We start from the raw sequence: 15655 nt of genomic DNA, 5'->3' as shown, positions 1-15655 counted from the left end.
TCCAGAGAATTATGCTCAGTGAAAAAAGCAATCACATAATATGAAATAGTATGGAATACTATATGATTCTTCAAGTGACAAAATAGAATTGGAGGACAGTTTAGCAGTTGTCAGGGGTTGAGGAGGGTATGCGTATGGGGGATCTGGGGATAAAAGGGTAAGATGAGGTATCCTTGTGGTAATGGAACTCTTTGGAATCTTGAGTGTACCAATGTTAATATCCTGGTTGCGATATTGTACTATAATTTTGCAAGATATTACCATTGGGGGAAACTGGATAAAGGCTACCCAGAGCCTTTCAGCATCATTTCTTTCAATTGCATGTAAATTTACAATTATTTCAAGATAAAAATTTACGATTGGTGTGCAATTGGTAATCTCCCCCCTAAAGTCATAATTTGGGGGCTTCAACCTGAGCATTCACTATTACAGATTTAATCATGTCCCCCACAAAGACATGTTCAAGTCCTGTGGATATGAACTCATTTGTAAATAAGATATTTCAAAATCCCATTAAGATGAGGTCAAACTGAATCAGGGGAGGCTTTAATCCTTTATGACTGGAGTACTTATAAGCAGAGGAAATTGGGACACAGGCGTAGAAGAAAGAAGGAAACAAATGGCCAAGTGATGGAGGTAGAGATTGTGTTATGGATTGCTGAGAAGCCACCACCAGAATGCTACCGACTTCCGAGAAAGCATGAGCTTGCTGACACCTTGATTTTGGACCACTAGTCCCCAAAACTGAGAAAATAAACTCATGTTGTTTAAGCAAACTAGATGTGGTAATTTGTTATAGCAGACCAAGATAAGCCAAAATAATTCCTTTGCCACCTAAACCTATCCAGAACGTCTTCCCGAGAAAAGTTTTGACCTTGTCAAGAAAGTGCTCCCCAGCCTAACTCTGTGCTGGAGTGGGAAGGTTAGAGAAATTAGAGCTATCTAATTGGGCCAGAAAAACTGGGATACCCTGTTTCAACAACAAAATGATGCATCCCACCATGTAAGGTGGTTTGGCACTGCAACTGAGAAAGACAAAAAAGAAAAAATGAAATGGATTCAAACTTCAGAATCCTCTTTGAATCTACAGCACAGAAGACATATGTTTCAGCCAGTCAACAGGGACTGTAATCCTCAGTTGGTTGTAATATAGGGACTATTGAAAATCCTACCAAGGCAACTGATACTCAAGCAAAATAGTCTAAGGAACAAGGTAGCCATCATACATCCAAATTCTCTAAGGTCTGTCTCTGTATCATACCATATCAACATAAAGCTACAAACCTAGACTATGTACTTTTATTTTCCCCTATAAAAGACTTCACAGAAGACAATTGTGTAACAGTGTGATTGTGAAAACCTTGTGGATTGCACTCCCTTTATCCAGTGTATGGATGGATGAGTAGATAAATGGGGGCAAAAACTAAATTGAAAATAGGGTGGGATGGGGGGGGATGATTTGGGTGTTCTTGTTTGTTTTTATTTTTTATTCTGATTCTGATTCTTTCTGGTATAAGGAAAATGTTCAAAAGTAGATTGGGGTGATCAATGCACAACTATAAGATGGTACTGTGAACAGTTGATTGTACACCATGGATGACTGAATGGTATGTGAATATATCTCAATAAAACTGAATTTAAAAAAACGACTTCGCAGAATTGAAATTTAATATCATATACTTGATTTTTCAAGGTTTAATACAATAATTTACCACATGTAAAACATTTTTCTATATTCCACAAAACTGTTTTCTGTGATTTATTGTGATTTATTTTATGTTCAATTATTTTTTAATCTTCTTTTCTTTTAAAACAATTTTAAACTTAGACAATAAGAATGAAACAAAAAATTCTTGAATATCCTTCATCCCAGAGACCACATTCAAGTTTTGCAAACTTTGATTGGCTTTAATACATGTCCCAAAATTCTTTAACACTCTTTCATCAAAAGGTGGAGGCTGCTTTAGAACATACATACAGCTTCCTCCTGATTCTTTCTTTCTCGATGCTTATCCTTCAAACCCAGCTACCATAAACTCAGGAAACTGAGGCACCCTGGAGAGGCCACATGTAGGTGTTCTGGCAGGCATCACTAGCTAAGGTCTCAGCTAAGAGTGTTCTGAGTAAGGCAAGGGATTGTGTGATAAGACAGCCTTCCACCAAACTGCCAGGGATACGACTGACCAAAGAATGACTCAGACAACTGCAGTTTGGCGAGTAAGGTACAGCATTTATTGGGGGCTTAGATGGGGCCCTCATCCTCAGTGACAGGTGGTGACACAGCAAATCCTTGCCATTATGGTCTGCATTGATCAGAAGGGAAGGCAGGGTTTTATAGTGGACATAGACAAAGAAGGCATGGAGCCAAGAGAGTGCATGCACATGACTGCCAACGAGTTAGCTGTTTCTTAATGCTCGTCTCTCTGGGCACAACTTTCCATGAAGTTAACCTTGGGGAAAGATACTAAAAGCACAGAGCTGAGAGAGTACATCCAGGAATGTGCATAATTGCTGGCAAAGTTGGAAGAGTTGGGAAATATTGAAAAATGCAAAAACATTATGGTCCAGAGTCAGCAGAGTGAGCCATGTAAGTGAGTGAGCCCTCAGATTATACCAACTCTAACCTTATTTCATAATATTAAAATTTTGTAGAAAGACTTTCAATTTGAGTTTCCTCATGATTAAACTCAGGTTATGTACTTTTGCCTGGAATATCACAGAAGTGAAGCTCTCTTCTTGTTACAGCCAATCAGGTGTCACATGATGCCTATTTTTCTCTTGACTGGTTGTGTTTACTTTCATCAGTTGAGCAATATGGTGAGGGCCAGGGTTTACCACTGTTAAGTTACTTTTTTACATTTTTAAATTAATAAATTTTAGAAAATTATGCTTTGGAGCAATCTAAAATCCAGAGTTTCATCCCACTTTCTCCTATTAGCCAGATGATCCACTGATACTTTTGCCTGAATTATTTCTCTGATTGATTGTCAAATCATGATTTTCTAATTCCATAATTTCTTCTATGTTTATTATTTGACACTTGACTGCAAAGAAGAGATTACCTTCTCCTCTTAATTACTTAATTTCTGCCAGTACAAATTCATAGATTCCTATTTTATTCAGTAACTCAAATTTTTTATGATTGTTGTTATATATTTTGATGCTCAACGTCCCTGTGCGAGTGGCTTCAAACTGGCTACCGTGTCCTTTGACTTGTTCCCACCACTGATTGAATGCTTTACTTTTTTTCAAGTGATAATACAGATTTATCTCATCTTGTTCTTTCCTTGCACCAGCTTTAGAATTAGGCATTTTTCCAAGAAGTCCTTAATTTTTTAGGGGAGAAGAGTATTGAGGAAACAAGATCTGGACACAATGTGTGCTCATTGCTGCTAGTCACTGATTCTCGGCCCTTTCGGTGGCCAATGCAAGGAAATAAGTATCTATATGTATAACAAACATATACACTCAGGCTTTCATCTATAATTGTCTATCTATCTATATGTATTGAAAACCATGAATTCACATCATGACTTCCAATCCAGCAACACCAGGGTTCATTCTAGCTTTACCCCTTTTCACATTGTACTGCCCTTCTCCAGTAGTAAGGAATATAGAACCCCTTATTGTGTTTCCTCACTCCTCCATTTGTAGCCCATTTTATGACCTGGCTCAACCACCACTCCCTTCTGATGGTCTTCTCACACAGACCTAGGCCCTTGCCTGGCTTCCTTCTCAAGCTGCACTGACACCATCCTTGCATAGTCCTAGATGCCACTGGACTGTCTTTCTACCCTCTTCATGCTGATCCAATTTCCACCGGTTTGCTTATGCCCTTGGCTTCCTGCCTTCCAGGAAGGAAGGAAGGAAGAAAAAAAGAAAGATGGAAGTATATTTCAATCCTTCACGCAGCCTTTTAGGTCTTTCTCCTATATCTATGACTACAGGCCTTTGATCCATAAAATACTCATGGTTGTCTTCTACTCTTAATACAGTACAATACAGTTGTTTGTATCTAACATGGTTTCACAATGATTTTATCTCCCTAGAGCTCTCAAATTTATCTCTGAATCTCCAAATTGACCCCAGCCATTACGCTATTGGACTTGATGTTTGTATGTGATTTTCTTGGTATTTCCATGTCAGATTTCCCCTATTGATTTTTTTTTTTTTCACTTGACCTCTTTCATCCAGTTCTGGACATTCTGAGTTACCTAAAAGAAAAATTCTCCACTTTAACTTTTGCTCTGTAAAGTCAGTCTTTGATTTCAAGCATTCCTATTTGCAAAGGGATAGAAAATTGAGTAAGTTGACTTATCTGACTAAAGGGTGTATATTGTGAAGAAATAAAAATGCTATATTAAAGTTTTTAAGAGTCTTGATATTTGAAGAGAGGTTTCAGCTTAATGAAGATGACACTAGAAAGTGAATGTATGGTCTTGATATCCTGAATGACATGATAGCAAAGGTTTTTAGAAAATACATACATTAGGATTAGATGCATAGGAGACTTCCAGAATAAGTGTGATGGGGCAATTGTGATTGCTGTGGATTGAAGAAGAGTGAAAATTCAAGAGCTATTTTGAAGGCAGCAATTGCCTATTACACAATCAATTAAAGCTATACATTATTTCATCCCTTTGAGATTGCATATTAGGATTTCCATTTAATTAAATTCTCTCCTATGGAAGAAATCTATCATTTTATCTTAATCCATTCTTTCTCTAGTCCTCTATCAATGGAGCTGTCCATCCCACATTTAACAAAGAACACAGCCACCAGTTTAAGTTTGCATTTCTCAGCTACCCTTGAAGCTATGCATAAGCATATGACTAAACTTTGGCCTCTAGAATATAAAGAGAAGAGATGAGTGCTATTTCCAGACTGTAATATTATAAGAAACCCTCTTCCATTTTTTCACTTTTCCCCACTTCTCACATGCTAGAATATAGGTGATGGTGTGTGACAGCCTCAGCTATGGAGAAGGGCAACAACCTGGGCCCAGGGGGTTGAAGAGATCTAAGTCCTAAGGAACCTCTATTAGGACCACCTCACGAGCCTGCCTATGTCTGCACTGCTACATACGAGTAAAATAAAATTTATGTTGATTGAACTACTGTATTTTAGCATTTATTAAATAAGTAACTTAAAAGTATACTCTACTTAACACGTCATTGTTTTTAACTAGTATTACTCATTCATTCATCTTCTTTTATCTTTCTTTTTATATTGTCTCAAAACTTCAAATATCTCTAAATATCTAGTAATGAGTACAATTTTCCACTACTAAGATTGAAGAAACAACTTTCATTTCATGCATTTTCAACCCTCTGATTTTGTTTTCTTCCTTAATCACTTGCCCCATGTCTTTTGTTTTCACTTACAAGTACTTATTTTACAAATGTCAAACAAATAAGGAGAGCAATAATTGCATTAAAAATTATTACTTGGTGGAAATGGCAAAAATCAAATCTGTGCCAGGGTTGAACCAAAGTGGTACACATAGGCCCACTCAATTTACCTTCATTGAAAGTCTATATGGTAGCTCTTCCTTATAATACTCATTTTATAGAATTTAAAGCACAGGCTCACAGAGGTTCAGTAATTTGGTGAGCATATTAGTGATCCCTCCAAAGATATTCATGCCCTAATCTCTCAAACCTAGGAATATACACATGTAATTAAGGTTACTAATCAATTGACTTTAAAATAGGGAGATTATCCTAGATTATCCTAGATTATCCTATGTGCCCAATCATATGAGCCATTACAATCAGATAGTTTTGATTGGTTGTTGGCAAAAGAGGAACTAAGAGAGATATGGCAGTAGAGGAAGTAGGAGAGATTGGAAACAAAAGAAGTACTTGATCCACCCTTACTGGAGAGAAGACAATTGGGAAAGCATGAGAAGGAATGTGGCAGCCACTAGAAGCAAAGACCAGTCCCTGGCTAATGGCCAGAAAAGAAACAAAGACCCTGCAAGCAATTTTCATAGACAATACTCCATAAGTAACATAATTCTGAAATTTTATCATGTTATGTAAAAATCAAACTATTTTCAATGGCAGGATAAATTACATCTCAGAGATATTTTGTAGGTCTGACCTATAGCTACAAGAAAAATTTTAAACATCAGCTGGAAAGTTGTAAAACAAATACATAGAGAAGATGTTAGCTGATCCAACCACCTTTATTTACTTTTTCATAGATGAGCTGTCCTCTTTTACGACTTTCTTCACATCTCTATTACACGGTTATATTTTTAAAAGTCTTTCTTTAACAAAATAAGAGTTGACATTTAAATGAGGGTTTTGAAAAATAAAATAAGTCATGGAGAGGATGTCACTAAGGTCCTCAGAGGAAACGGCTTTCTTTTTTGAAGGTATCATAGCTCATTATTTATACACTTCAAAGCCTTAAATCAATTTTTGCCTGGAGATTTGGGGAGGTTGAGGAGTGGTACTAATCTTCAGTGTGTCTTTGAAATTTTTAACCTCAGCAAGTTTAGAAAGCAACTAGAAAACTGTGTTGAGTGATTTACCCAAGTTTACAGAATTGAAAATGCCAAGCCAGAGAAAATTAAGTGATTGCATTTCACTTTTCTCAGCACCTGATCTAATCACATTTCCCCAAGAGCTCTTCAGACAAAGCAACTTTGTCCTGTCATATGAGTGCAACCACCTTCTTGGCATTTGGACAGCTAGGAGGAACAATGAGCCTACCCAATAGAAATGCTGATTCCCAAGATGACCCCATCACTGTGTGCCAATTTAACAGACAGGAACAAGGATGTAGAGGACTAAATAACAAAAACAAAACAGAAAATATTGATTTTAACCTAGAAGCATGATGTTTAATTTAAAAGATGACTTTTAAGAAAATCCTTTGCTTTGTTGTCAAATAAGCATTGGAACTTGTCTACCCTCACAATCTTTCAATTAGAACAGAAGCAAAGGAGCAATATGCTTGGCTTTCAAACAAACAATAGGTCACATAGTGGATGCAGGGTTGGATTTCATTGTCCTTTCAGATTACCAGTTTCTAATTACTACAATCTGAAAAATGGAAGAGATCCCTTCTCCTAATACATTTATATATCTTCCTCTTTTTTCTCATAGAGGTCTGAATCCAACTAATAGTCTTTAATTTAACCTTAAGGCATTGCATAGTGCTAATGTCTTTCACTTTAAAGTCAAATGACTTGTAGTCGCACTTTGTTTTCTAAGTTAATACTACATAGAATACAAATTAAAGTGCAAATTGAGTTGATTGATTCTGCCTGAAAGCACTAAATTTAAACAGTCTTCTGTGTGCAAAGATTTACATCTTTAATTTGTTTACCAGGTCTCAAAAGATAATAATTGCATTAAGTAACATCTTTGGCCAATAGTTGGGAATATCAAATGAGCATATATGAGCTAAGGTATAAAACTCCGGTACATTGTGATATAGAAAGAGCATATGGAACTCAAATAAGTATATTCAAATTCAGATTTAAGCAAACTATTTCTGGGCTATCCAAATCAGGTAATCTCAAGAGTGAGAAGACTATACATTTTATAAACATCATTGCTTATCATATTTTTGTTGATTTTGTGTTTTTCATGTTATTCTTACAACTCATATATTCCACAGCCCAAATTATTAGATCTTGCTGACTCCAATATTCTTTTAACTTTTTTCACTGTCATATGCTTTATGTCTCATACCTATGGAAATATCTCTATAATGATATATTTTTTGCTGCCTTTAAAAGAATCATCTTTGATACTTGGAAATCAATGAGCAACTTAAATTGATAGATTACTATCTGCAAAATAATATATCTGTTACTTTGTGTCCCTTAAAGTTTTCAAGTTTGTGCCAGTTTGAATGGATTATATCCCCCCAAACACCATTATCTTTGATGCAATCTTGTGTGGGCAGACACATTAGTGCTGACTAGATTGTAATTCTTTGATTGAGTGTTTCCATGGCGATGTGACCCACCCAACTGTAGGTAATAACTCTGATTAGATAATTTCCATGGAGGCGTGGCCCTGCCCATTAAGTGTGGGCCCTGATTAGTTCACTAGAGCACTACATAAGCTCAGACAGAAGACGCAACCTTGCTACAGCCCAGAGGGACCCTTTGAAGAATGCACGGGAGTTGAGAGAGGAGCTTCAGCTTACAGAGACATTTTGGAGACTGCCTTTGAAAACAGACTTTTGCTCCAGAGAAGCTAAGAGAGGGCAAATGCTTCAAGAGCAACTAAGAGTGACACTTTTGAGGAGCTGAAGCCTAGGGAGGAATGTCCTGGGAGAAAGCCATTTTGAAACCAGAACTCTGGAGCAGACGCTAGCCACGTGCCTTCCCAGCTAACAGAAGCTTTCTGGATGCCAATGGCCATCCTCCAGTGATGGTAACCAATTGTTGATGTGTTGCTCTGGACACTTTATGCCCTAAGACTGTAACTGTATAGCCAAATAAACCCCCTTTTATAAAAGCCAATTCATTTCTGGTGTTTTGCCTTCCGGCACCATTAACAAACCAGAACAATGTAATTCTTTGTTTTCTCATTCTCATGTTTTTGCCTAAAGTAGAATATTTACAAGGGAACCAGAAACTTGAGAAGTATCTATTTCATCTACCTAGCCTATGATTAATTGGTTTGAGAATTTTTTTTTTTTATCAGTTTCATTTGACCTGTCATCAGGGATTGGATAATGCAGCCAGACAGATGAATGTGGAATCTCCAGAATCTGGATCTGGTTTATAGTCAAATTTATATTGGATAACATTAAATCGATCTATAGCTGGCTCATTATCTCCCTCTGTGTGTGTGTGTGTGTGTGTGTGTGTGTGTGTGTGTGTGTGTGTGTATCTATTTGTACAGTCTCAAACACATGAAACACAGACATATATATATATTCATATATGTAACTTGGATTGTGACTTTTATGTTTTTAAATGATCATAGTACTTTACCCACAGCTAGCATATTTCTTTGTGCATGTGTGAACATATTAGAAAATATGGTTCTGAAACTTTCAAATTAAATAGAATAATTATGATAACTTTAACTTACTCCACTAGCTTCTAATAAGCTGGAAAAAAAACATTCAATAAACATAAGTCTAAAACTATATAGTGTTATTTAATTCTTCATTTGTTAATATTCTAGAATAATTTATATTGACTTTATCAGACAAAGAAATTATAACTTATTTTGTCTATGGATGAAAAAATCTGAAAATTGTAGTCTTTTGGAGTTTAACACTAACAAAATTAAAAAGCTATATTCCCTGCTGAAATGTATTAATAGTCAATTACTGGGGCATTTATCATATGCAGTGGTGAAGCTTGAGATGAGGAAGTAAGGGGGGACAATGTTCAGGTAAGTACATGCCAATTTAATTCTGCCTTTCTGCACCTTATTAGTATTAGGCAAATTCCTGCTACTTGCTAGAGTAAATGTAAATATGCTGACCTCCACCTAATTATGAATAATTATAGTCCGGAATGATTTTGCTTCAGGTGTATAGATATACCCCACTGTCTAAATAAACTCATTTACTTATGTTGTCCCCAAACAAGTACATTTACAAAACGCCATTATTAATAAAGTATAAAGCCAGAGGGATCCATTAGAATTTCTGTGGATAGTACTTAAAAATTTAAAAGTCTAGAATAAACTTCACACGGCTCTCTTAACTTTGAAGTCTTGTCAACATGCCTACTTAATTTATATAAAGCACCCTGGAGTAAGTACCTCTTTGTAGTGGTATTTATCAAATGTTTCAAGGACTGCTTTAAAGTATATGTGAGATTACTAATCAATCTCAATGCCCTTAAATTGCATGCTACATTATGCAAAAACTTCTCCCCTAAGCAGGTGAAATGCTAAATTGTATTTGCCTTTGATATCTTTATATCCTTTATTTTACAAGTAGCACAGAAAGGAATAAAACATCTACAAAGTTAATATGTGAAATTATGGTAAAGCTATAAGGACTGAGCAGGAATTTGAGAGTGCATGTGTGTGTGAGTGTATATCTGTGGTCATAGGCTTATATAAGTGTGCATGTGTTCTGGGGTAAGTGTATTCGTGGGTGTTTGCATGTCCGTGTGTTTTTCTATGTTTCTGTTTGTGGGTGCCTGTATGTCTGTGTGGGTATTAGCATGCCTATATGTGTATCAATAAGTGTGCTTGCGTGTGTATTATGTATATGGGCTTTTCTGTGAGAAACAGAAATATAACTGGAGATGGTAGGGAATGTCTAATCAAACTAAAATACTCCCAAATTTAGTATTTACTTATTAAAACATGGCGCCTCTTCCACATCAGGTTAAAAGGCAGGCACTCTTATTAGCTCTTACAGCTCTTCAGTGTTTTGATTTGTTTGTTTGTTTATCCTAAGTGTTTCTTTTTAAAATCCTTAAAATAATATGCTTGGTTTCTGAAATTATGATCTCAAAATTACATTATTTTATTATTTAGGATCTTCCTGAAAGGATAAGGTACAGCCCTCTATTATAAGACTGATGAATTAGGGATGTCTGAAAGAATTGGAAAATACATAGTTCAGTCAAGAACATCATGAAGAATAAACACAAGGCTATATGCATTTGTTTGAGATAGAGACAGAAATAAATGGGAAAAGAGAGACAGAGTAAGACATTTCTATTTATCCATCCATACATACATGCATACAGCATGCATCACTGACACACATTCACAGATGTATGCACGTATATATGTATATGAGAGAGAGAGAGAGAGAGAGAGAGAGAGAGAGAAAGTTAGCATAGATGACTGCCCTGAGGCCTTTACTTGAAACTCAGAACTACTTCAGATTTTCCAGGAAGCAGTTTCTCCCCTGACTAAATAGTTCAGCTAACAGCCCATAGATAATAGTGAGGCTACCAAGAAAAAGAGGAAACTAAAGGTGATTATGCACCTACCTCAAAAAAAATAAAAAGCAAATTAATGGGTAAAATTCTGTGAAGACAGTACTTCACTGGAACCATCATGAGATAAGTCAAGGTAATATAAAAGCCAGTGGAAGTTAAAATTCCATGAGGTAATAAAAACTATCAAGTGCTCTAGAGCTTCCCTTCATTTACGAATGCAAATAGCCAATGGAAATATCTGAATATGGATGAAATAAGTTTTTGATGTCTGTAATATCCTAAAAGCTATTTCAGGGTAATGTTGGCCTCGAAACTGAATACCTGTTGGCACTACCAAAGTTCAGAGATAGTTAAATATTGAAGTTGCATCTGCTCAAACCTCCTGAGTTCCCTCCCACTTGCCCACTAACCAGTAACTCAAATGTTAGCATCCAGGGCCTTAAAGACAATGTCCTTTCCGATTATTCCTGGCTCTGTACCAACAAAAACTCTCCGTGCCTTTGCTTGACCCCGTGTCCCCTAACTGAACTCTGGGAAGGTCTCATGTGAGTGCCTTCTTGTCTGACCTGCTGAGGAATTGCTAGGGAGAGAAAGGGAGATCTGGTTGGTGGGCGGTCATGGGCAACACCCCAAACACTAACCCAGGAGTACAGGTTCCAGGTGTTCAGCAGGACATGCTTGTAAGAGAAAGGCGGCCATGGAGGACAGTGGGGGCAGTGGGGGACAATGGGGATGGTTTGGGGTCCAGGCCAGGGGACACTCTGTACAGATCCCTATTCAACAATCCCTGTTGAATTTCATTGCCATTTAATAGAATAATTCCTTGAAATCTACAATCTCATCTCTGGGGCATTAGCAATATCATCTTTATTAAAAAAAAAATAAAGCACTAACACTGTGTCTTCCCTCTGTGTGAGCACATTCTAAACACATGCACACAGCACATGCAATTTGAGCATTAAAGTTCTCATGATCGTTACGGTCTTTTAGACGAAGGAAAATCGGAGGCATAGAGAGTTTGAAAAATTGAGTCATAAAGGAAGGATTCCATCCAAGCAGCTGAGAGCAGAGCCCATGTTCTTTAATTACCAGGTAAACTACTCTCCCATAACCTGCAGGACTTAGTTTTGTAAGAAAGGGATAAGTTTAGTTTTCACATAGAGACAGCATGGAATAAGGAAAATGGAGGCAGAACCAGCTTAAACAAGCCCTATGGTAAAGGGAAGAAAGAAAATCTATGCTAGCTCCTTATATGGAAAAGTAACCATGGTTACTGGAATGTAGAGAGATATGAGGTAAAATCAGAGGTGGGAACTCCCAGCAAAAAAAAAATTTGAAACTAAACTCTCTTGGATAGGCTGATCAGTTCAAAATCTCAATAATAAGCTAGTTGGCTCTCTTGAATAGGCTGTACAAATTAAAATCTCAAAGACAAATTAGTTAGTTCTCTCGGATAGGCTGTAACCTCTGTAGTACCCAGTCAATGGGGAAACGGGGGAGGGACTTGTGCATTAGGAGTAGGAGATTTAAAGATCGCCATTCTCTTCCTCTGGCGCGCCAGCCTTCCATGTTTTTGGCTGTGTGTCCTTTCTTGCAAGATCGTAAATAAATTCTTTTCTCCTCCAGAACCGGGTGAGCATTTTTTGTATAATGCTTGTTTCTAACAGTTTGACCTAAATAAATATGATATCCCATGAACTTTGCCCAAACTCAAGTTTAGGAACCACTAAGCAAAACAAATTTCAATTTTTTTCTTCTTTTTTTAAAGTATGTCTTCTTGGATGCTTTTGAAGGAACTTTAAATATTTTATCAGAGTACCACCTGCCATGGTTTTATCAAAGTACTACCTGGTTCTTTCAGAAGAGAGAGTGTCTAAACAGTCCTTATCCCATTCCTCCCCACTCCCACTAGTAACCTTTTAAAAAAATTTTAGCTAGTGGTTGACTTTAATGACACTAATATTAGAATAATGACTTGAATGACTTCTAAATAATATGTACATATTATTTCTTGATTTATAAACTTCCATATATCAGTAATTCTAAGGAATGGGAATTTAGTTGACTTACTTTATATCTTTCTTCCTTAATTCATTATAAAATTTATATTTACTTTCACTCCTTTTTTGCTTAATTTTTACCTTTAAATTATACACCTTGTTAGGGACTGAATCACAACCTCCACAAAAGATATGTTTGGCTTAGTCTGCATCCCTGTGGGTATGAGCCCATTTGTAAATAGGACCTTTGAAGATGTTACTGTTAGTTAAGGTGTGGACTGGTTTGCGAACAGGTTCTTCAAAGGTGTTATATTGGTGAGGCCAAACTGAATCAGGGTAGGCCTTAATCCATCTGGCTGAAGTTCTTAAAGAAGAAGAAATCTAGACAGCACCAGAATACTACCAACTCCAGGAGAAAGCATAACCTGCTGACACTTTGATTTTGGACTTCTAGCTTGTAAAATCATGAGACAATAAATTCTGTTGCCTATGCCAACCAACGTGTGGTTATTTGTCATAGGACAATTTTATCTTTCTGTCACATTTGGTCCACTTTATTCTGGATCTGCACCTTACCTTTTGTTTCACCATCCACACCCATTCCCCTTCATCTACCTTGGCCTGAGTGACACAGCTTTATTTTTATCATTAACACTACTAATATTTATATTCTATTTTGCAAATACCAGCAGTGCCTTCCGTGGGAAGACTACTGAAAAATTAAACAATGCAATGTCATGACATTATGTGAGACTTAATTCTAGGCATCGGAATCATACATCTTATAAAATAACTTCTTGCACAGTTGCATACTCTTTGAAGAATAAACAGTGTTGCATGACCTCAACTGTACCTGTAACTTTCAGTTTTTCAGCCCCAATGGTAATCTCATCTTCATCTGCAGAAAACAGCACCCTGCCATCTTCACTCGCTCTTACTTCAAATCTTTTACACTGAGCTTCCACAGCATCAGCTCCTATGGTCAGAGGAAAGGTTGTAAATGAAAGTGGTACACAGGAAACCTTAAAACATGTTTTTTTAAAAAAGAAGATAAATACGTAGTTTGTTTAATTTGTTTAGTTCTGCAGTATGTTTTATATCTGAATTAGTATTTTTTAATTAACTTATCCTTTTCAGGAGGTTGTCTGATTTGGTGGAACATTGGTGGGCTAGGATTACCAGGCATACATCTGACCATTAAATGTCTGTCATTATCCTAATAAAGTCTGTGGCTTTAGCCAATTAAAAACTTTTTGCATCTTCAACAAGGATAGACAATGGCTTGTTTTCTGTTGCTGCCAAAAGACTTGACATTGTGCTCAGTATCTGCTGAATGCTCAATAAATATTTGTGGACTGAATGACCCTTAAGTTTTTCTCTGAAATGCAAATAATAGCATCCATACTTGCTACATCATGGGGTATTTGTAAAGCATAATTCAGTTGCAAATCACTCTTTCCATTTCATAGATTCTGATATTGATATTTTTCACCTTTTAATATCACCAAATCAGAATCCATTTTAGAGTTAGTTTTGCAAATTATGTGTGTGTGTGTCTGTGTGTGTGTGTGTGTGTGTAATTTTCTTGGTGCTCCCTAATGTGTCTCACAATGACTTTCTTGTCTTATATAAATATGGTATTAAACAAATGTAAATTACAAAATATATCTCCAATTTATTGGCCCTTTTTTTAATCTACCTACAAATCACAAAGCTAATTCTCAAATTTAGAAAACAATCGATTGGAGAGTTAGGAAGGTTTTAGCAAGAAGATCTAACTGGGTCTTGAACATGGGTATTAATTGAAGAAGAAAAAGTTGGGGACAGTGACAGGAGGAATTGCCATTTTCATAACACCAATTTATTTCTTTTGGCATAAGATATTTAGCATATGTATCTTATATCTTCCCCTCCTAGTGATATTTGGCAATTCCTTCCTCTGCTATCTACATCAGAAGCCCTTGTCAGTTACAACCCAGAGCAGTCAGAGACCTAGGCATATCACACTTTGTACATATTTCTTTTCATTTATTTTTATGTACTACAAGTATTTTTAGATATATGACCCACAGTCATTCAAAACTTGAGGTCATCTTTGTATCCCAAAAATATCCCCTATATTTAGGATTATGGCTGGTTTATAGTGGACACATAAAAGACAGATGTTACATAAGTAGATGATTACTAAACTTAAACTTTCTTTGTTTTTCTTTGGTCCCCATCCCCACCTCAATCCTACTCCCAAGTTTAGCCCGGTGCTTTTGAAATTTACATGCCCCCACCAACATAGCTTTTAAGGAACACTAAACAAAAGGGGACAAAAATAATTCAAAACCCTGATAATTGTACGATAATTTCTCTGAAAACAAGATGGATATTTTTCTTATATTCTGAAACCACAAATAAATATTTTTCAGGTCCAAATAGAAAAGTTTGAAAATCTTCGACTAGGACTATGCTAAGTAAGATGAAACTGGTTTTAACCTTGTAGGCTGCCTTGTTCAATACAGTATGAATCATATTTTTTAAAAATCTGTCTTATTTTGTAAACAAATACCTTTCCTTATGGAATTTAATGACATTATTGGGGAAACCATGAAAGACCTATTGTCCTTGGTCATGGCCATTGCATTTGAGCTAGCAAATATTATGTCAAGACTATATTCATTGGGGTGTATTTTCCTCTAATTATTGTCTAAGTTTCCTATATTCTGCTTCTAATCTTTGAACCATAGTAACCTAATGGGGTGATGTTCAAAAA

At 36.3% G+C, this 15655-nt stretch overlaps 1 protein-coding gene across 1 annotated transcript in view; it reads right to left on the bottom strand.

Annotated features, from left to right (window-relative positions):
* SGCZ (sarcoglycan zeta) overlaps nucleotides 1-15655 on the bottom strand; it is a 1224523-nt gene that overhangs the window by 78853 nt on the left and 1130015 nt on the right. The window contains exon 5 of the mRNA XM_037831246.1: nucleotides 13748-13870. Coding sequence (XP_037687174.1) covers nucleotides 13748-13870 — 123 coding nt within the window. The remainder of the gene's footprint in view (nucleotides 1-13747; nucleotides 13871-15655) is intronic.

Source organism: Choloepus didactylus, chromosome 3, assembly GCF_015220235.1.
Source record: "Choloepus didactylus isolate mChoDid1 chromosome 3, mChoDid1.pri, whole genome shotgun sequence".
Lineage (NCBI taxonomy): Eukaryota > Metazoa > Chordata > Mammalia > Pilosa > Megalonychidae > Choloepus > Choloepus didactylus.
This window is presented reverse-complemented; position numbering and strand designations above follow the sequence as displayed.